At 45.2% G+C, this 21,372-nt stretch overlaps 1 protein-coding gene across 8 annotated transcripts; it reads left to right on the forward strand.

Annotated features, from left to right (window-relative positions):
• The first annotated feature begins 55 nt into the window (after nucleotides 1-55).
• LOC124011280 (regulator of G-protein signaling 14-like) lies at nucleotides 56-21,058 on the forward strand. 8 transcript variants are annotated; one of them, XM_046324493.1, is made up of 18 exons: nucleotides 56-194; nucleotides 377-517; nucleotides 3,973-3,994; nucleotides 4,133-4,281; nucleotides 5,519-5,611; nucleotides 11,608-11,751; nucleotides 11,954-12,133; nucleotides 12,248-12,287; nucleotides 12,405-12,472; nucleotides 12,767-12,976; nucleotides 13,084-13,160; nucleotides 13,244-13,370; nucleotides 13,578-13,653; nucleotides 13,959-13,999; nucleotides 14,091-14,184; nucleotides 14,438-14,583; nucleotides 20,641-20,679; nucleotides 20,799-21,058. In XM_046324493.1, the coding sequence occupies exons 2-17, from the start codon at nucleotides 401-403 to the stop codon at nucleotides 20,677-20,679; spliced, it is 1,623 nt and encodes a 540-aa protein (XP_046180449.1). In that variant the 5' UTR covers nucleotides 56-194; nucleotides 377-400; the 3' UTR covers nucleotides 20,799-21,058. The 8 variants fall into 8 exon arrangements, with proteins under 8 accessions (XP_046180449.1, XP_046180451.1, XP_046180450.1 ...); XM_046324495.1 differs by having other exon boundaries at nucleotides 12,408-12,472; nucleotides 20,799-21,052; XM_046324494.1 differs by having other exon boundaries at nucleotides 12,251-12,287; nucleotides 20,799-21,052.
• Nucleotides 21,059-21,372: the final 314 nt, after the last annotated feature.

Raw genomic sequence — 21,372 nt, forward strand, 5'->3', positions numbered from 1 at the left:
CTTGATTGGCTCCACTTGATTGGCTCCACTTGATTGGCTCCACTTGAATGGCTACACTTGATTGGCTCTACTTCATTGGCTCTATTTCATTGGCTTTTAGATTTGATCCATAGGTGTTTCTAGCACCATGCCCTGAACTTTGACTTGGAGAGAGGCAAGGTGAACTAAATTGGTGGTCCAAACAGTTTTTGTAGGTAGGCTATGGGTCTATGTCTGAATTATAACATGTATTCTTATGTTTCTAAATAGTATATCTTCTGCAAATGCATCTTTCCTTTTCAATATTTGCACTCTTCAAGCGGTAGTTTATATTTTTACCTGCTTTCTTATCAAACACCTGTCTCACATAGTGCTATGCAAATACATTTGAATTCAGTCCCAAAAGCTTTTTCTCCGGAAGATGGTGGCCTTCAGCGGGCTCTGCCGAAGTCTCTCTCGGCTGGCGAAGAGAACTGCTCAGTACAAGTTTGGGAAACTGAACACCTACAACGATACCTGTCCACCAACTCAAATAAAGGTATGCCTAGTTGTAGAAAGACTCAAACAACTCGTTGGCATTTTTGGAAATAAATGATAATTTTCTTCTGGAAATATTTACTTTGAGTAGCCTATTGAGTGTTTTAATATTTGACTGGATGTGCCTTTATCCACTGGCAATTATAGGGCTTGCTGCTGACAACGCTATCTCTAATGGGGTGGGAAGTGCAGTCACAGCTCATGTGGTTGGCTCCACAACCTGTTCTCATAATGCACTGTTGGTGCTATATCAGGTAGCCATATTTGCTCTGGCGAGTTTTCACCTGAGTTAAGTCTCTCAGCCTACACTGTCTAGTCTGAAATACAGTAGGACAGGAACACAAGCACACCACCCACATCAGAGTTTCTCAAGAGCCAAGATGAAAGCAGTTTGATCACTGTAACCCTGCTTCCCCTTTTGCGGCCCATTGCCACAGCAACCCTTCCTTTCAGACAGGAAATGACAGGGAGTCTTGAATGAGGAGGACCTAAGTGTGTCAGTGCAGGGTGGATCACTTCGCTGTGACACCCTCAATGGGTGCGCATAATTTTGGATTCCCACCGGTACTTCAACCATGTCTAAGAACATAAAGACTCTGGGTGTTCCTGGTGTTGGTCACATGGTAAGTTGTCTGTTTCTCTGTAGACTTGGGTTGAATTCAGTGAGGTGTAATGTTACATACTGTTCAGATAGACATATCATGTGAACAGACATGCATCTCTGCCATGTAGAGTAGGAGTCAACTCAACAAAATTCCATCTGCGTTGTTCAAAACGTTGAGTCCTTCCCGGATTGCTCTCCACTGCCCTATCTAGAGCTGACCTCAAGTCAAGATTCCTTCTGGGTCACCTAAGGATCTATTGGCAATGCGCATGCGCCACCCACCTCAGGATCAGTTTTTTTCAGCCATCTATTTCCTGTGTTTGAGGGGTGCAAAATTAATTTGACACATCTCGTAGGATTGATTCCTTATATTTTACTCCTGCAACTCTTCCATGCTCTTTGTGCCATTTTTTTCTTCTAAGGTTTTATTCCCTTTTAATTTTTGCTTAATGATATACGCAAGTCTAACTGCCTGTAGCCCAGACTCGAGACTGCCTAATTTGTTTTAATTACTTCATGTTCAAAATTGTGCACTCCTCAAACGATAGCATGGTATTATTTAACTAATAGCTACTGTAAATTGGACATCACAGTTAGATTAAGAAATTAAGCTTTCTGCCAATATCGGATATGTCTGTGTTCTTGTTACTTACAACCTCATGCTAATCTCGTTAGCTCAACAGTCCCGTGGAAGGGACACCCGACATTACAACTGTGGAAGTGTTTGTAATGACCTGTCTGTGCGCAATGCCTGAAATGGGATACATTGTCTTTCCTTTGAATCTCTAAGAACGCTAAAGCTTTTGACAGGGATTTAATGCATCGTCTAGACACTTACATCACAAAGAGCTCCTTTGATGGATGTTCATTTTTTTATGCAATTGGAAGTCATTTTATACAGTTGCCATGTTTACAAATGCGTTGAAATGAAAGCAACTTCTGAAAATGATCACTCAGATTAGTGATTTGTCTGATCTCACAAATAATGTGAAGTATGTAATCTCGAGCTGTTTATTTATATAAAAAAAAAAAAATGTAATAGGGTATCCTGATATTAACACACTTGGTAAATTCTACAACAGAACGTGACAACTGTAATTAATGAAGTATAGACAGTGCAGGTAGGCCTAGGTGATGGGTGGTTGCAGCTCTGTTATGTTAATTTATATAGGTAGATACACCCTGTGTAGTTATGCAAATGACGCAACATATTTGAACAAAATACCTGATACAATGTATGAGTGCGTTCGCAAAAAAAAGACTGACATTTGACAAATAGAAACCTTAATTCCCCCCCAAATGACTGAAATCCATCGGTCTGTGCCAAAATGTTTTATGTGCTACAATTCAGTCAACATCTGGATTATAAACATTCTAAAAGTTTGGAGTATCTTCATCCATTCTCCAACTGTTGACTTTATTAGAATTTTTGTTTTTAAAATGTTTTAAGAATTGCTATTTCCATAGGAGGAGATTAGCACAAGCCTGTTGGCGATCAGGCTTTATCCTGCTTTTAAAGGGTTTCCTGACATTTGTGCTCCGCTATCAATGGAGAAAAGGGCTATGCTTTAAACCACTGTTTCTGTATGAGTAATGCCTTTCAGGTGAAGACCATGTGATTTTCTTAATAACTATGAAGCTGCTGCCAAGTAGACTGGCGTGTGATACCAAAGCTGCTACAAGACAATGTTGGCTGTTAGTGAAACCGACTAGGCATCTAAGCCACTGTCAAAGTACACAGACATTGTTTACAGATTGCCCTCAGCGATATCACATCCAATCTCTATGGCATGTGGTGGTGTCCCCACCCGTCCCTCTGCCTCTGTGGCGCAATCACTGATGACTGAGTCACATAACACTGGGTGTTGATGTCAGGGAAATGACTCATATCCTCAGGAGGCTGTTGAGACATCTTAAGTGAGTCCGGGTGGATACGAGGAGTGGCGTGATTGGAGTGCCCATGCTCAAAGAAATGCATGCTTATGGTGGTCTCGTGGAAGGACTCATCTTGTCATTTGCAGCGTCACTATTGTACACAACACAGTGAGTTTTCAAGAATCTTGTCTTTCATCAGGGACCCTATTCATAAAGTGTCTCAGAGTACGACTGCTGATCTCGGACTGGTTAACTTCGGATCTTAATAAGACATGGACAGAGGGGACCTGATCCTAGATCAGCACTCCTACTCTAAGATACTTTATGAACACCTCCCCAGAACCAGAACACTCCTAGTGGACTCATAAAGTTATGTTTCCTCATCTTAGCAGTTAGCATGCACCTTATGCATGAGGCTGTAGGGTTTGCTTAAGTCCATCGAGTGTGCTCTGAAATGTAGAATGTCTGCTTGTCTTTTGTTTGCATTCAGTACAGCATGCACATTCCTGTCCCGAATTCACCTTTCCTTGGGAAAGAACATGACGTCTAAGCTTCACTGGGGCTGAAAAAAAAACATTCTCTGTCCTGAACGCTGAATGAGAGCAGTACAGTGACACCCACTCTTCCTATGTGAGCTGGGGCCTTGCCTGCTTGAGTGCTCTAACGTAGAGGAGAGCTGTCAGATCAAAGACATGCAGCTGTTTGTCTTCACTATCACTCCCTGATGCTGCATTGGTGTGTTTTTGTCCTTCATTCACTGCCTGAGATTTCTCATTGTCAATACCTGGTTGAGTGATTGTTCCTGTTTTGAATGGTATTCTGGTCTATAACGTTGGTCTGTATTTCTATTCCATGAAGTTGGTCTCCACTTTTACATTACTGACTTTAGATTTTAACGTCTGTGGAACTGTTATATTGATGGATCATGTGATATTGTATTTGACTGAGACTGACACACTTTCCCCTTGTCTCTGCAGAGCCAGGCAGTGTCAGATGGCGGTAAGCCTGTGTGTTTGTGCCTGTCTGTCTCAGAGCTGTTTCTCAAATATGAGCATGCCTGTGCGGGTAGTAGTGTCAGTCTGCTTCCCCGAGGCTTCAGGGTGTGGATGGGTTTTATTAGTGTGTGATTTTTCTCAGAGCTGAACATGTCTGGTCGTGGCTGTGGGGGCAGTTATACCAGTCTGCCAGAGGCCCAAGGGGGAGATGCCCCGGCCAGCAGTGTCGTCAGCTGGGCTGTGTCCTTCGAGACGCTATTGGAAGACCCCATGGGAGTATGCTACTTCAAGGTGAGCCACACGCACTCAGCGTCAGAAATCATTGCGTTTAATTGATTGCTTTGTCGCCACTCAGCAAATGCAAAACGTGTTTTTCTCAGAGTAAAGCAACGGGAGGAGTCATACAGCAGGGATTTAATAAAAAATGACAACATTTATTAGCACTAGAATCAGTCTTATTTGTTGATTGAGCCTATGTGAATTCTATCTTATTTTGAAGACCATGCTGTGCCCTAAACCTAATGACCATTAAAATACGTTGTTTATTATAAAATGTTAGACCGTTGCGTCACTCAAGAGGCCTAAGGCTGAAGTGAAGTGTTTAAGGGGTAACTGCAGACCCGAGTTCGTTCCCAGGCTGTCACAACCGACCGGGAGTCCCATAGGGTGGCAGACAATTGGCCCAGTGTCGTTCGGGTTAAACGAGAGTTTGGATGTGGGGGGCTTTACATGGCTCATCGCGCTCTAGCGACTCGTTGTGGTGGGCTGGGCACCTGCAGGCTGACTTCGATCATCAGTTAAATGGTGTTTCCTCTGACACATTGGTGCAGCTGGCTTCCGGGTAAAGCGGGCGGGGGTTACGAAGTGTGGTTTAGCGGGTCATTGTTTTGGGAACGCATGACTCAACTTTCACCTCCTGAGCCCATTGGGGGAGTTGAAGCGATGAAACAAGTTCATAATTGGGGAGAGAAAGGGGTAAATAAAGTTAAATACCTGCTAGCTGAGGTCTACTGCTCAGATAAATAAAAAAACGCAAGCCTATTTAACAATAACTTATTTAAAACAGTTGTGTACCGAGGTTTGTGCAGTAGGCTATAGGCCCAATGCATTATCCCTGCTTCTTGGCAGGGCAATTCAAGCATAGCCAATGTTATTCTCAGACAAGTAACCATTTCTAAACTTGAGGTTTATGATCACACTGGTAACAGATCACTTATATTATTTGCGCCACAGCTGAGTAAGCATACATTGAAATAATTGTTATTTTACCGAACTGATGCCTGTATCTGATTGGCTAGCCGTAGACCTATAGGTACATTTGATTTAACCTCTGGGCCTGCGGTATATGGCAGCGGTACAGCGACGCCTGATCATAACTCACACATACTATTCCAGGTTGTACAGCTAAATATTTTGGAGCATCTGGTCATCTTTTACATTTTATTTAGTGAATAGGTCATCTGTTGATCAGATCTGATGGGAGCTGTATGGTAGGTCATCTGTTCATCAGGTCTATGTTGTCACGCAGGCCTTCCTGAGGTCAGAGGTGAGTGCGGAGAATATCCTGTTCTATCAGGCCTGCGAGAAGTTCCGGGAGATTCCACCCACCCGGGTGAAAGAGGTATGGGCTTATTCCTCTGTCTTCTCTTAACCTCTAGTGATGCCCCATCCCGCATGCGGGGGCGTAATCATCGCCTGACACTAATTAGCATAACGCAACGGACATAAATATTCCTATTCATGAAAATCACAAATGAAATATATTGAGACACAGCTTAGCCTTTTGTTAATCACCCTGTCATCTCAGATTTTCAAAATGTGCTTTACAGCCAAAGCTAGACAAGCATTTGTGTAAGTTTATCGATAGCCTAGCATAGCATTTTGTCCAGCTAGCAGCAGGGAACTTGGTCACGGAAATCAGAAAAGCAATCGAATTAAATCGTTTACCTTTGAGCTTCGGCTGTTTTCACTCACGAGACTCCCAGTTAGATAGCAAATGTTCCTTTTTTTTCCCCAAAATATTGTTTTTGTAGGTGATGGAAATTGCAGTCATGAAAACGGCAAAACATATTCCAAATTAGCTCCATAAAATCGACGGGAACATGGCAAACACTGTTTATAATCAATCCTCAAGGTGTTTTTCAAATATCTATTCGATAATATATCCGACGGGACAATTCGTTTTTCAGTAGGACTGATTGGAGTAATGGCTACCTCTGTATTTTATGCGAGAATCTCTCTGGGAGCGTCAGGTGACCACTTGCGCAATGTAGCAGCTTACGGCTATTCTTCAACATAAATGCTTAAAACTACGTCACAATGCTGTAGACACCTTCGGGAATACGGAGAAAGGGTAATCTGGTTGATAGCCCATTCACTGCTCAATAGGGACACATTGGAACGCAGCGCTTTCAAAACATGAGTCACTTCCGGATTGGATTTTCCCAGACTTTTGCCTGCAACATCAGTTCTGTCATACTCACAGACAATATTTTTACAGTTTTGGAAACTTTAGAGTTTTCTATCCTTAGCTGTCAATTATATGCATATTCTAGCATCTTGTCCTGACAAAATATCCTGTTTACTACGGGAACTGAATGTTAACAGTTGAATAGATGTTTTACAGTAGGGACTGAGGAAGGAGAGTTGTGTGTGTCTGTTTGAACCAGATTGTGGAGCTGGACTGATGTATCACTGGTAATGGCCCTATTCCCTATATGGTGCACTACTTCTGATAGTGTACTACTTTGACAAGGGCCCTCTTGGAAATCCAAGATGGCGTAGCAGTAAGTCGTCCTGTCGTATCGTCTCTGTATATATCGTCTCTTTTTCGTTTTACATTTTTCTTCGCATATCTTCAAAAACATTTAGCTAAACCTAAACTTCCAAATATTCTCCTGCAACCCGCCTCACCCAATGTAGCTACTTTTTCCTAAAGTATTTATATTTACTTCGGAACCGGAACCCCTCAACTGAAGCTAGCCAGCTAACTACCAGCTATGCTAGCGGTCTTCAGCTAACCTTTAGCTCGGAAAGCTCTCGCCAGTTCGAACAACGTGACGCTAACCAGAGCATAACGGACCTATTTTTTTTTTTATCCCCGGATTCCCACCGCAAACGGAACATTTTTTTTTTTTCATCTGGATCTTCACAACGAGCTATCGAGCTAAACCGCAACCCTGGTTGATTACTCCTGGCTAGCGTTTCCACCCACGTAGCTTGAAGCTAGCCCGGCCAGAGCTCCTAGCATACTCCTGGGCTTCTATACCCGGATCCATGACCGGTCTATCGATGTCACCGCATGAAGAGGAATAAACAGAATCACCCCATCGCGACGTTCCTCAAAGGCTAACACTCTAGCCCTCGCTATCTCCTTGCCTGCTAATTCGGCCTGCTAACTGCTAGCTTGTTAGCCCAGGTCCGCTAACTGCTACCTTGTTTACCCCGGCCTGCTAACTCTTAGCTTGTTAGCACAGGCCTGCTAACCGTCTGCATCGCCGCGTCCCAAACTCTCAGTGGCCCATATGTACTTTCTATCTCTTCCCGATTTAAATGTAAAAAAATAATAATAAATAAAAATAGTTTATACCTTCCGGGAACCTGCCTCACCCAATGTGATACAGAATCGCTTTAATTTTTAATTTTTAGAACACACTCAAGAACCTCCAGAAGCTAACCAGCAAACTAGCTACAAGCTATTTAGTCATTGTTAGTTTTTTAACCTGGATAACACTCGCCAGTCCAGCTCCCCTGCCCCATCCACCGCTGCCCCCTGGACACTGATCATAGCTGGCTACATAGCTGATGCACGCTGGACTGTCCATTAATCACAGTACTCCATTCTGCTTGTTTTTTTATCTGTCGGCCCCGTTGCCTAGTCAACGCCATTTTACCTGCTGTTGTTGTGCTAGCTGATTAGCTGTTGTCTCACCTACTGTTTTAGCTAGCTTTCCCAATTCAACACCTGTGATTACTGTATGCCTCGCTGTATGTCTCTTTCAAATGTCAATATGCCTTATATACTGTTGCTCAGGTTAGTTATCATTGCTTTAGTTCACAATGGAGCTCCTAGTCCCACTCCTCATACCCCTGATACCTCCTTTGTCCCACCTCCCACATATGCGGTGACCTCACCCATTACAACCAGCATGTCCAGAGATACAACCTCTCATCATCACCCAGTACCTGGGCTTACCTCCGCTGTACCCGCACCCCACCATACCCCTGTCTGCGCATTGTGCCCTGAATATATTCTACCATGCCCAGAAACCTGCTCCTCTTATTCTCTGTCCCCAACGCTCTAGGCGACCAGTTTTGATAGCCTTTAGCCGCACCCTCATACTACTCCTTCTCTGTTCCGCGGGTGATGTGGAGGTAAAACCAGGCCCTGCATGTCCCCAGGCACCCTCATTTGTTGACTTCTGTGATCGAAAAAGCCTTGGTTTCATGCATGTCAACATCAGAAGCCTCCTCCCTAAGTTTGTTTTACTCACTGCTTTAGCACACTCTGCTAACCCTGATGTCCTTGCTGTGTCTGAATCCTGTCTCAGGAAGGCCACCAAAAATTCAGAGATTTCCATACCCAACTATAACATTTTCCGTCAAGATAGAACTGCCAAAGGGGGAGGAGTTAGCCTGCAAAGTAATGTCATACTTTCCAGGTCCAAACCCAAACAGTTCAAACTACTAATTCTGAAAATTACTCTCTCCAGAAATAAGTCTCTCACTGTTGCCGCCTGCTACCGACCCCCCTCAGCTCCCAGCTGTGCCCTGGACACCATTTGTGAATTGATTGCCCCCCATCTAGCTTCAGAGTTTGTTCTGTTAGGTGACCTAAACTGGGATATGCTTAACACCCCGGCAGTCCTACAATCTAAGCTAGATGCCCTCAATCTCACACAAATCATCAAGGAACCCACCAGGTACAACCCTAACTCTGTAAGCAAAGGCACCCTCATAGATGTCATCCTGACCAACTGGCCCTCCAAATACACCTCCGCTGTCTTCAACCAGGATCTCAGCCATCACTGCCTCATTGCCTTTATCTGCTACGGTGCCGCAGTCAAACGACCACCCCTCATCACTGTCAAACGCTCCCTAAAACACTTCTGTGAGCAGGCCTTTCTAATCGAACTGGCCCAGGTATCCTGGAAGGACATTGACCTCATCCCGTCAGTTGAGGATGCCTGGTCATTCTTTAAGAGTAACTTCCTTACCATTTTAGAAAAGCATGCTACGTTCAAAAAATGCAGAACTAAGAACAGACACAGCCCTCGGTTCACTCCAGACCTGACTGCCCTTGACCAGCACAAAAAACATCCTGTAGCGGACTGCAATAGCATCGAATAGTCCCCGCGATATGCAACTGTTCAGGGAAGTCAGGAACCAATACACGCAGTCAGTCAGGAAAGCTAAGGCCAGCTTCTTCAGGCAGAAGTTTGCATCCTGTAGCTCCAACTCCAAAAGGTTCTGGGACACTGAAGTCCATGGAGAACAAGAGCACCTCCTCCCAGCTGCCCACTGCACTGAGGCTAGGGAACACGGTCACCACCGATAAATCCATAATTATCAAAAACTTCAAGCATTTCTCAACAGCTGGCCATGCCTTCCGCCTGGCTACTCCTACCTCGGCCAACAGCTCCGCCCCCCCACGCAGCTCCTCGCCCCAAGCCTCTCCAGGTTCTCCTTTAGCCAAATCCAGATAGCAGATGTTCTGAAAGAGCTGCAAAACCTGGACCCGTATAAATCAGCTGGGCTTGACAATCTGGACCCTCTATTTCTGAAACTATCCGCCGCCATTGTCGCAACCCCTATTACCAGCCTGTTCAACCTCTTTCATATCGTCTGAGATCCCCAAGGATTGGAAAGCTGCCGCAGTCATCCCCCTCTTCAAAGGGGGAGACACCCTGGACCCAAACTGTTACAGACCTATATCCATCCTGCCCTGCCTATCTAAGGTCTTCAAAAGCCAAGTCAACAAACAGGTCACTGACCATCTCGAATCCCACCGTACCTTCTCCGCTATGCAATCTGGTTTCCGAGCCGGTCACGGGTGCACCCCAGCCACACTCAAGGTACTAAACAATATCCTAACCGCCATCGATAAAAGACAGTACTGTGCAGCCGTCTTCATCGACCTTGCCAAGGCTTTCGACTCTGTCAATCACCATATTCTTATCGGCAGACTCAGTAGCCTCGGTTTTTCGGATGACTGCCTTGCCTGGTTCACCAATTACTTTGCAGACAGAGTTCAGTGTGTCAAATCGGAGGGCATGGTGTCCGGTCCTCTGGCAGTCTCTATGGGGGTGCCACAGGGTTCAATTCTCGGGCCGACTCTTTTCTCTGTGTATATCAATGATGTTGCTCTTGCTGTTGGCGATTCTCTGATCCACCTCTACGCAGACGACACCATTCTATATACTTTCGGCCCGTCATTGGACACTGTGCTATCTAACCTCCAAACGAGCTTCAATGCCATACAACACTCCTTCCGTGGCCTCCAACTGCTCTTAAACGCTAGTAAAACCAAATGCATGCTTTTCAACCGATCGCCGCCTGCACCCGCATGCCCGACTAGCATCACCACCCTGGATGGTTCCGACCTTGAATATGTGGACACCTATAAGTACCTAGGTGTCTGGCTAGACTGTAAACTCTCCTTACAGACTCATATCAAACATCTCCAATCAAATCAAATCAAGAGTCGGCTTTCTATTCCGCAACAAAGCCTCCTTCACTCACGCCACCAAGCTTACCCTAGTAAAACTGACGATCCTACCGATCCTCGACTTCGGCGATGTCATCTACAAAATTGCTTCCAACACTCTACTCAGCAAACTGGATGCAGTTTATCACAGTGCCATCTGTTTTGTCACTAAAGCACCTTATACTACCCACCACTGCGACTTGTATGTTCTAGTCGGCTTGCCCTCGCTACATATTCGTCGCCAGACCCACTGGCTCCAGGTCATCTACAAGGCCATGCTAGGTAAAGCTCCGCCTTATCTCCGTTCACTTGTCACGATGGCAACACCCATCGGTAGCACGCGTTCCAGCAGGTGTATCTCACTGATCATCCCTAAAGCCAACACCTCATTCGGCCGCCTTTCGTTCCAGTATTCTGCTGCCTGTGACTGGAACGAATTGCAAAAATCGCTGAAGCTGGAGACTTATCTCCCTCACCAACTTCAAACATCAGCTATCTGAGAAGCTAACCGATCGCTGCAGCTGTACATAATCTATTGGTAAATAGCCCACCTATTTTCACCTACCTCATCCCCACAGTTTTTATTTATTTACTTTTCTGCTCTTTTGCACACCAATATCTCTACCTGTACATGATCATTTATCACTCCAGTGTTAATCTGCAATATTGTAAATATTAGCCTACCTCCTCATGCCTTTTGCACACATTGTATATAGACTCCCCTTTTTTTCTACTGTGTTATTGACTTGTTAATTGTTTACTCTGTGTTGTCTGTTCACACTGCTATGCTTTATCTTGGCCAGGTCGCAGTTGCAAATGAGAACTTGTTCTCAACTAGCCTACCTGGTTAAATAAAGGTAAAAACAAAATGGGGTATAGGGTGTCACTTGGGACTTGTCTTATTCCCATAGTTAAGTGAGGAGGCTCATGCCATCTTCCAGACATACTTGTCTGACCACGCTCCCTACGCTGTGAACATCGACGACACGGCTCGCGTGGAGGAGAAGGACCTGCTGAAGCCTACAGCTGAAATGTTTGACAAGGCCCAGAAACAGGTCAGCTCTGCTGCCATCTGCCTGCCGCATACACAGCTCACACAGACCAGCTAGCTAGCACATGTTATACGCTTGGAATTCAGTTTTGTTTGAAGGCAATCGATGTAGAACACCTCAAACTCATGGCCAACTCTAGTGTAATAGTGTGGAAAGCCCAGTGCCATTCTAGTAACTGGTGTCTGTTTGTCCCTCCCTGGATCAGATTTTAAAGCTGATGAAGATGGACAGCTACAGGCGCTTCGTCCGCTCCCCTCTTTACCAGAAGTGTACCCTGGCCAGTGTGGAGGGCAGGCCACTACCCAACATCCCCGCTGAACCTACCAGCACAGGATCATGGGAGAACATGGCCACCTTTAGCCGCTCCCTCAATGACAACAAGAAGGTGGGATGGATGGACTTCAACAATGACTATGAAAGCAACGTTTTGACTGTTAATGAGGACCATTTCAATTATTTTGGCTGTGTGGTTGTGTAATAGCTTGTAACCTGTGTTCAGCAGAGGGATAAGCAGCGGGAGAAGAGGGGATCATGGGGAGGTAGGCTTCCCCTCAGCCATAAACCTACACATCTCTTGTCCAACTCTCTGTGATATTCTCTAGTTTGTTTACCCTCCCTCTGTTTCTCTCTCCTCCCCGGTCACACTCTCCTCTCAGTAGACTTGTCATACACTAAGGTGAATGTGTCTCGTAAGGACTATCGGATGTCCAACAGCAGTGTAGAGGTAAATTCATCATACTTGGTCATCTGGGATGTGGGAGGAGATTAGTTAAAAAATGTATGTATATGTGTGGAAGATTAAGCATAACCATTAATTCTCAACCCTCCCTTCTCTCCTTTTACTCCCCTCTCCCTCACTCTCCTCCTACTACACCCCTCCACCCTTATCTCTTCCTGTTCCCCTCTCTCATCACTACCTCTACTGCTCCCCTTTCTCCCTCTCTACCTGCTCCCCTTTCCTCCTCACTTCCTTTCCTATCCATCTGCCCCCCCTTTCTCCCTGACTTCTCTTGTCTAGAATGGTCGCTCTGGTCCCGCAGACCAGGGGCTGGGTGATGGTTGCGGTTGTGTGGAGGGAGGTTACTGCTGTGTCTACCTGCCTGATGGCAGTGCATCCCTGGCCCCCATACGGCCCGGCCTCCCCCTCAGAGAAATGCTGTCTGGACTCTGTGAGAAGAGAGGCTTCCCCCTCAAAGACATCATTATCTACCTCCATGGAAAGGACAGGGTGAGCCAAAATGGGAATTGTCTTCCAGCCAGAGGTTTAAATGGTGTCAACAATGCTCACTTCACCTCTCAACATCCTAAATGAGTTACCCATATGTCCTCCTATAGAAGCCCTTATCTCTGGAGCAGGACTGTTCAATACTGAGGCACCAGCAAGTCTCCCTGGAGCTGAGGGTGACGTTTGCGTGAGTCATCTGTCACTTCCTCTTTCTGTCTTACTGACCCTCAGTGCTTGTGTGCTGTGTTGATGTGTGTTTGTGTGTTTCAGGTTGGAGGTGGTGTTCACTGGTAAGACAGTGGGCATCATGGTGAAGTCCAGTAAGACTCTGCAGGATGCCCTGTCTGCGGTACTACAGAAACACCAACTCTCATCACACCAGGCCCGGGTCACCATGGTGGGTGTGTATGGACGCGTTTACCTGTACTTGTAGGGGCGAGAAGTCCCCATGAATAGTAAACAAACACATTTGACCAACAGTGTACATTTTGTTCATCCCCTTAAGGTCCAATGCTATTTCTAGGGGGTTTAGTGTTAAGGTATGGGTTAGGGAAAATAAGATTTTAAGTGTGAGAGGTTTGTGTAAACATATCCTGTTTTGCAGAGTGGGAGTGATGTGCCACTGAGCATGAGCACTAGTGTGTTCAAACTGGCCAATAAGAAGCTGCAGCTGGACAAAGGTGAATGCATACAGATTAGCACACGCATGTTAACTAGTGCTTTGTCCCGCTGGTGGCCAGGACCGGGCATTGTTCTGGTGTTGTGTATTGTAACTGGTGTTCCAGACCTTTTAAACTCCGTAACCACAACTGCCTTCACTTTGGATAAGTGGTCACTCCCTGAGGACTACTCATTACTGGGAGATTCTTGGTTGTGTGTCTTCATGTTTTATTCTTCTATGTGACACTTGGGATTTTCCCAGGTATCAAACCCCATAATTTGTACAGTAGCCTATCTAGAACTTACTACTGTCTTGTCATTCCAGTTGGCAGTCCCAGGATCAGTGGCCAAACTCCAGTCGCACAGGTGAGTCTGACAGGTGCACTGTTGACAACCAGTTTGTTTGGGAGTCCAAAGCGTAAAGTAAAATGTGTATGGTGTTCTAAACACTTTTCAGGAGAGCGGTAGATCTCCAGCAGGCCCAGAGGTCCATGTGTCTCCTCAGGCAGCCGGAGCCAAGCCCAGGGTCAGGAAAAACCATGAGATGGAGGGTACGAGTCAGAACCATGGGGTCATGGCTTATTTACTGCACCTGTCACCGGACTAAACCCTATAGACTACCTTGTAGCTGTAATGGGGACTAAACCCTATAGACTACCTTGTAGCTGTAATGGGACTAAACCCTATAGACTACCTTGTAGCTGTAATGGGACTAAACCCTATAGACTACCTAGTAGCTGTTAGCCCTAGTCTGAGAAACTTCATGTATTTCTTTCTCCATGCCTCCTCCCTCCTGTCTCTCAGTGATGATGGAGCTGTTGTCCAGGGCCCAGGCCTGTAGGGTAGATGACCAGAGAGGCCTGCTGACCAAGGAACACCTGGAGCTGCCCCAGTTCCTCCTGAAACCACCTGTCCACGACCAGGAGACTCAACAGGGGGAGGCTGGAGAGGTGACAGGGGGATGAAGCACCCACAGACACTGAGGAGTCAGAGAACCACCCCAACTCTACTCCCACCCCTATTGGAGTCTGTCACTCATCAGGTTCCAAACGCACAGGCTCACAGGAAATGTGTCTGTGTGTGGGGGGGGGGTTAAAATTTTAACAAACTATACATGAAGACTCCAACTATTAAGAGGGCAATAGTCTAGCACTTTTGCCTATGATTGTCTAAGCTCTGTGGCATGCCTTATCATACTTTTGTACAAAATGTAATGAAATGCAGAGTCTGTTATAGGTTCCAATTCCTGACTTCATTCATGAGGGTGTTGCATCTCTAAGTTGAACTTGATATTTAACTAAGCACTTTGAGTACATGTGATTTGTGATTTAACTGGTTTTATTTGAGCACTTTTCTCTTGTGAGTTTATTTAATTGACTATCTGGCATTTAATACTTTTGAGCACATTGTTTGTTGTGTTTGCACTTTGAATGCCAGGTCCTCTGTGATGGGCAATTCTTTGAATGCCAGGTCCTCTGTGATCTGCAATCCTTTAAATGCCAAGTCCTCTGTGATGGTCAAACCTTCTGTCTGTTATCAGTGCCATTCAGGGTCTAACTTCAGTATTAACTTACCTTTCCATTCATTGCACATGATTTAAATCAGGTATCATTGATCTATGTACCTCTAGCTGACTGGTTACACTCATGTCCGCCAGTGTAATGACTCAAGGACAGACTACGCGCATCCAACGTAATTACACACTATCTTAGTTCTCTGATCTGAGTGACGTCATCTGAATTCAACATGCCACTTGGACTACACTGTGATTGGTTCGTCACCTGTCTAGGAGCCAATCGCAGCTTGGCTTCATCTCCATAAACTTGTTGCTTGACGGTGCCCTTCTGAAGCCACTTCCATTTTGTTGGGTGTGTGTCTCTGGATGGGAATAGTGTGAAATAGTTTTGAAAGCATTAGTTATTACACTTCATTTTTGTTCAGTCAAAAAGACAATCCTTCAGAGAAATGTAAAAGTTAATGGAGTAGTGACTTCACCTTTTTATATTAAACACACCGGACTGATCAGAGGCTGCACATCTAGTGGTTTGCAATCTGTCATTTTCCTCTGGCGATTTCTGGACATGTTCAGTCATCGGTGCTCTACATGTACTCTCTCATCCTGTCTGTTTTCTCTCGCTCTCGGATGATGCTTAGCTGTAATTGATGCTGTCAGCTATCTAGACCAAATTGCCCTATCTCATGCAGACCCACGTGTAATATCCAGGTAGTGCCATAAGACCAGGCAGGGGACAAGGTAAGCGTGGTGGGTGTGAGCACTTTGTAATTTGAAAATGGTACTCACTGTAGTTAAAATGTGTTCCATATTTGCGGTAATGTACATTATCCCGTTCTATGTATGTGTAGAATATATCGGGTTGTGGCATATTTGTCCTACCTCTTAACTCGATCCTTTTAATTTAACGGGTGCTGAGATACTCCAGCAGGCATTAGGCTATACATTGGAATGCATGGCTTGTGTAAAACTAGACCCATCCATTAGACAGTAAGTGCTTGTAGAAACAGTTGGTGAGTTAATGGCTATAGGCTCAACACAGCGGCAGGCTGTGTGCTTGGCCAGTGGGGGGTGGAGACTGTTCTATGGTAACACTGAAATGGTGGCAACTGTAAGGAACTTATATCAGGATCGGGTGAGCAGTTTACGGCTGAGCTGTGACTAAATGCCCAGGAGAGTGAGGCAGCATTGATAACTCTTTCAGGATCCGTAGAAAGGGTGGATATAACTGTGTAGTAAAGCTGCTGGCCAGTGATCATGTACTGTGTAGGACACGTCCTTGGAATCAGTGGGGTGGTTATGTGATTCTCATGACTTCGTATGTGTTCGTAGGCTGTAATGGTGAATCTCCAATTCCCACATCTCTGATAGAATTGTCACCAGCACCGATGCCAGCTAGGTGGTGACACTCGGCCCTCCACGTTTCTGCTTGTCAGTTTCTTTTATTAGGTATGAATTGACTATGACATTGGGGAACTGCCTAATAGGTGTTTGGAACCACCTGAGTGACAGACCGAACTGTGGGGTTTTCTACCCACTCTAATACTCTGCTGCTGTAGCTAAATGACACCCAATAGGTTGTCTCAAGTGATAATGTGCCTCTGACAGTTACTACTTTGTGGAGGAGGGGTGTTAATTGTCCTTTTTTGGGCGGGGGGGTCGAATGAGTTTGACAAGACCATGTGGTTGTGGGAATAAGTTCACTCAATACTGAGGTAAATATCAGGTCATATCTGTGTAAGAGTGGCTGGCAGGCTGTCTTCACTCAGAACTGCAGATTAATGATGTCTTCACTCAGAACAGCAGGTGGTAAATGCGTACTGTAGATTTGACCATGCAGCGTCTAACTGTTATATGTGCCTACTCTGGCCTTGGCACACAGACTTGAGTCAACAGATGCTGTGCGGGTAGGCGCTGCATGGTCTATCCAAAATCTGCAGTTACGGTGATACAGCCTCAGGGCAACTTGTGCTTCGCTGAGCAGCACAGAGCTTTTGAGCAGAGCTGTTGTCAAGGAAGTTTGTTTATACAGGACCCCACCACCCCACCTACCGTTAACCAATCATTGTCAATACGGAGCCCTCAGCATTGTTACAACATTTCGGAGGCACACGACGGTGCTCAATTTGACCTCTGCATTCCTCCAGAGGCTCTACAATTGTCACACCGTCCATACGAAGGCCCAGACCACATTTTTGGATCAAACACATGGTCTTTTTGTTGTCACCACTATCTGTAGAGTGAAATATAATGGAAACACATTGAACTTTTGATTTTTATTCGGTACATGAACACCTACGTGGCAGAAGTAAATGTTGTGTGCACTACATCACCACGTACTGGTAGAAACACACCATCGGTCAGCCTGGTCTCAGACTAAACTTAACGTAGTAAATGTAAATCCAAGATGCTCAAATTAGTATGTGATACATTTGGTGTGGTTACTAAAAACAGACGGTTACTTGAGGCAAAAACATAATTAGCATCGGGCTTATAAGGTGTGTTCAAATTTCATGGAGATCTTTAGGATTTTAGTTAGTTCAAATTTATTTATATAGCCCTTCGTACATCAGCTGATATCTCAAAGTGCTGTACAGAAACTCAGCCTAAAACCCCAAACAGCAAACAATGCAGGTGTAAAAACACGGTGGCTAGGAAAAACTCCCTAGAAAGGCCAAAACCTAGGAAGAAACTTAGAGAGGAACCAGGCTATGTGGGGTGGCCAGTCCTCTTCTGGCTGTGCCGGGTAGAGATTATAACAGAACATGACCAAGATGTTCATAAATGACCAGCATGGTCGAATAATAATAAGGCAGAACAGTTAACTGGAGCAGCAGCACAGTCAGGTGGACTGGGGACAGCAAGGAGCCATCATGTCAGGTAGTCCTGGGGCACGGTCCTAGGGCTCAGGTCCTCAGAGAGAGAGAGAAAGAGAGAATTAGGGAGAGCATATGTGGGGTGGCCAGTCCTCTTCTGGCTGTGCCGGGTGGAGATTATAACAGAACGTGGCCAAGATGTTCAAATGTTCATAAATGACCAGCATGGTTGAATAATAGTAAGGCAGAACAGTTGAAACTGTTCTATTTAATTTTTTTGCCAACCTAGCTGAAGTCTGTAAGGGGACATTCCTCATGTTGTGTTCGTGTGCCTATGATGCTGTGTGTGGATAGTACACACACCTAAGTGTCCAATTTTGGATCTGTCACCATGGCTGTTACGGAGTCAGTCATGTGGACTAATCGATAGGCAGTGTTTTCTGAGTGGGTGTTCCACTGGGGCAACTTTATTCTACAGGTCCTCATTTTAAATAGCACTTCTATAACACAAGGGATTCTGGGATGAGATCAATTGCCTCAGACTGACAGACTACCGCAGAACACTCCATCCACCTTTGAGGCAGAGATGCTCATGCCAGGAACTCTTTGTTGTGATACAACGTTACAGTATGATGCATTATACATTTACATTACATTTAAGTCATTTAGCAGACTCTTATCCAGAGCGACTTACAAATTGGTGCATTCACCTTATTACATCCAGTGGAACAGTCACTTTACAATAGTGCATCTAAATCTTAAAGGGGGGGGGGGTTGTGAGAGGGATTACTTATCCTATCCTAGGTATTCCTTAAAGAGGTATAGTACATTTCAATACTATGTTGCACTATGATGTACTATACATTGTCCTTTTTAAGAGTAATGAGGCATCAACTGTAGTGTGGCTCAGTGTATTGTGGCCCATGTATTTGTAAGGGTATACTAACTGTTCAAGCTGACGCAGGTGTTGGAGTGCAGCGCTTTGAAAAATGCTGTTAATCTATTGCTGGGCTAGGTATATGTTTTTTAAAACATGTATTTTTTTGAATTTTTAGACCAGATTAATGGTTAGATGCTGCATGGAAATGGAACGGTACATGTGGTGATTGTGGCGAATGTTTGACGTCATGGTAATAAGGAGTCAAGTTATACCACCTCTCATCCATAGTTAATGAGATGGGGCTGAATCCTGCAGGAAGTTGGGGATTATAAACCCTCATCCACGGGGTGCCTTCACCTACACAGGCTCAATCGCTTGTCACTCTACCACAGCATGATTTGAATAACCCCATTCACAGGACTCTGGTCTCCTATAGGGAAGAGGTCAGAGACCTGGCTGTGTGGTTCCAGGATAACAACCTCTCCCTCAACGTGATCGAAACAAAGATGATTGTGGACTACAGGAAAAGGAGGACCGCGCACGCCCCCATTCTCATCGACAGGGCTGTAGTGGAGCAGGTTGTGGACACCAAGGAACTTGAATATCTCATCGCCAATAAACAATCATGGCCCAAACACACCAAGACAGCTGTGAAGATGGCATGACAAAGGCTATTCCCCCTCAGGAGACTGAAAAGATTTTGAATGGGTCCTCCAGATCCTCAAAGCTGTACCATCGAGAGCATCCTGACCGGTTGCATCACTGCCTGGCAGCTGCTCGGAGTCCAACCGCAAGGCACTACAGCGGGTAGTGCATACTACCAGTACATCACCGGGGTCATGCTTCCTGGCATCCAGGACCTATATACCTGTCAGAGGAAGGCCCTAAAACTGGTCAAGGACTCCAGCCGTAGTCACAGTTCTCTCTGCTACCACATGGCAAGCACTACCGTTGCGCCAAGTCGAGGACCAAGAGGCTTCTAAACAGCTTAAAGCCACATGTGAACATCTAATCAAATGGCTACCCAGACTATTTGCATTGCCCCCCCCCCCCTCCCTTCTCTGCTGCTGATACTCCCTGTTCATGATCTATACATAGTCAGGGTAACTCTACCTACATGTACATATTACCTTGACTAACCTGTGTTCCCAGCACATTGACTATGTACTGGTACCCTTGTACATAGACTTGCTACTGTTATTTTACTGCTGCTCTTCTATTTCTTCCAGTGAAGTGAGTACCAGCTTTTATTTGTATATCTTAATTGCCTTGTTGATGTTAAGGTTTGTGAGTAGGCATTTCACTGTAAGTTCTATTCGGTGCCTGTGACCAAATAAAATAAGATTTGAATACTCTCTCTTGGTGAGTGTCGCCACTTGGTGGACTTAGTTCATTGACATATATGCACTAACGAGCTAATGTACAGCCAACCCTAGATTTGATGTAATTGTGGACCTAACGGAGGATTGCGCAGCCAAGGAGCACAAGATTGTTCCAGCCGTCTCATCGTAACTCCTGGCTGGCATTTGAACAGGCCACATAAATCCGGTTTCATTCAGCACTTGGCTGTGCTGCTGCCTCCAGGCTTTATTCACTGGTGTGATTCTGATTGAGCCACTCTCCCTGTATTTTATGTTCTGTCTATCCAGTGTGTGCTTCTCTTCCCCCCCACCCCCACAGAAACAGTTGAAGAACAGGTCCAAATCCAGCCTACTAGGGGGGTGAGCAGCCTCCCCTTGCCTCAGCCCTCTCCTTCTCTGTGACACATCTCTAACCTATTATCTATCTTGCCTCACAGGAATCCCTTCCAGGTGGGCTGGACCTGGACAAAGTCTAGGTGTGTGTGGTTTGGAATCCTTATTTACTAACAGCATTACTCGAATCAATAGTCACTAATGCAATATTTAATTGTGTTATTTCATACCTTGACGTCCCAAACTGTGTGCGCCTTTTTAGGAGGGCCCAGAAGGTTCTGAGACGCACTTGTCCTCCACAGAGGAGCTGAAGTGACGACGGCATGGCCCTGCAGGAATATCGGGCCATGAGCCTTCCATCTGCTCATTATTTATGCATACAGTCACTTGCCTTTCCACATTTACTTTAAAGCAAACACTGAGTTGGTGAGTAATTAGAGAAACACACAGGGGTACCTATGATGGTTCTGTACTTACCAAACTGAATGTGTATTCTTCACAATAAAGCTATTCTGTTGAGTGGACCAGTCTCTTCCCTTAGAACTGATCAAAATACTGACGATAAAACATTATTGTTGGTGTGGTTATCAGTAAGAATTATGACATTTTCTAAGTTAACCAAGAAAGTTTGTCAACATGGTTCACAAGAGGGACAAAGTTGGGCTGGGGAGAGGTGTGATTTAAAAAGAAAAATGTTTTATTAGTCTCAGCGCTGTGTGTACGTACATGTGGGGTCTAAAATTGACGGCCTTGATAAAGATAAGCAATAATGACTACACTTGCCCTCAAAACAGCCGAGATATGGACTCTTCAAGGTCTCGAAAGAATTCCACACG

This window comes from Oncorhynchus gorbuscha, linkage group LG23 (genome assembly GCF_021184085.1).
Source record: "Oncorhynchus gorbuscha isolate QuinsamMale2020 ecotype Even-year linkage group LG23, OgorEven_v1.0, whole genome shotgun sequence".
Taxonomy (NCBI): Eukaryota; Metazoa; Chordata; class Actinopteri; order Salmoniformes; family Salmonidae; genus Oncorhynchus; species Oncorhynchus gorbuscha.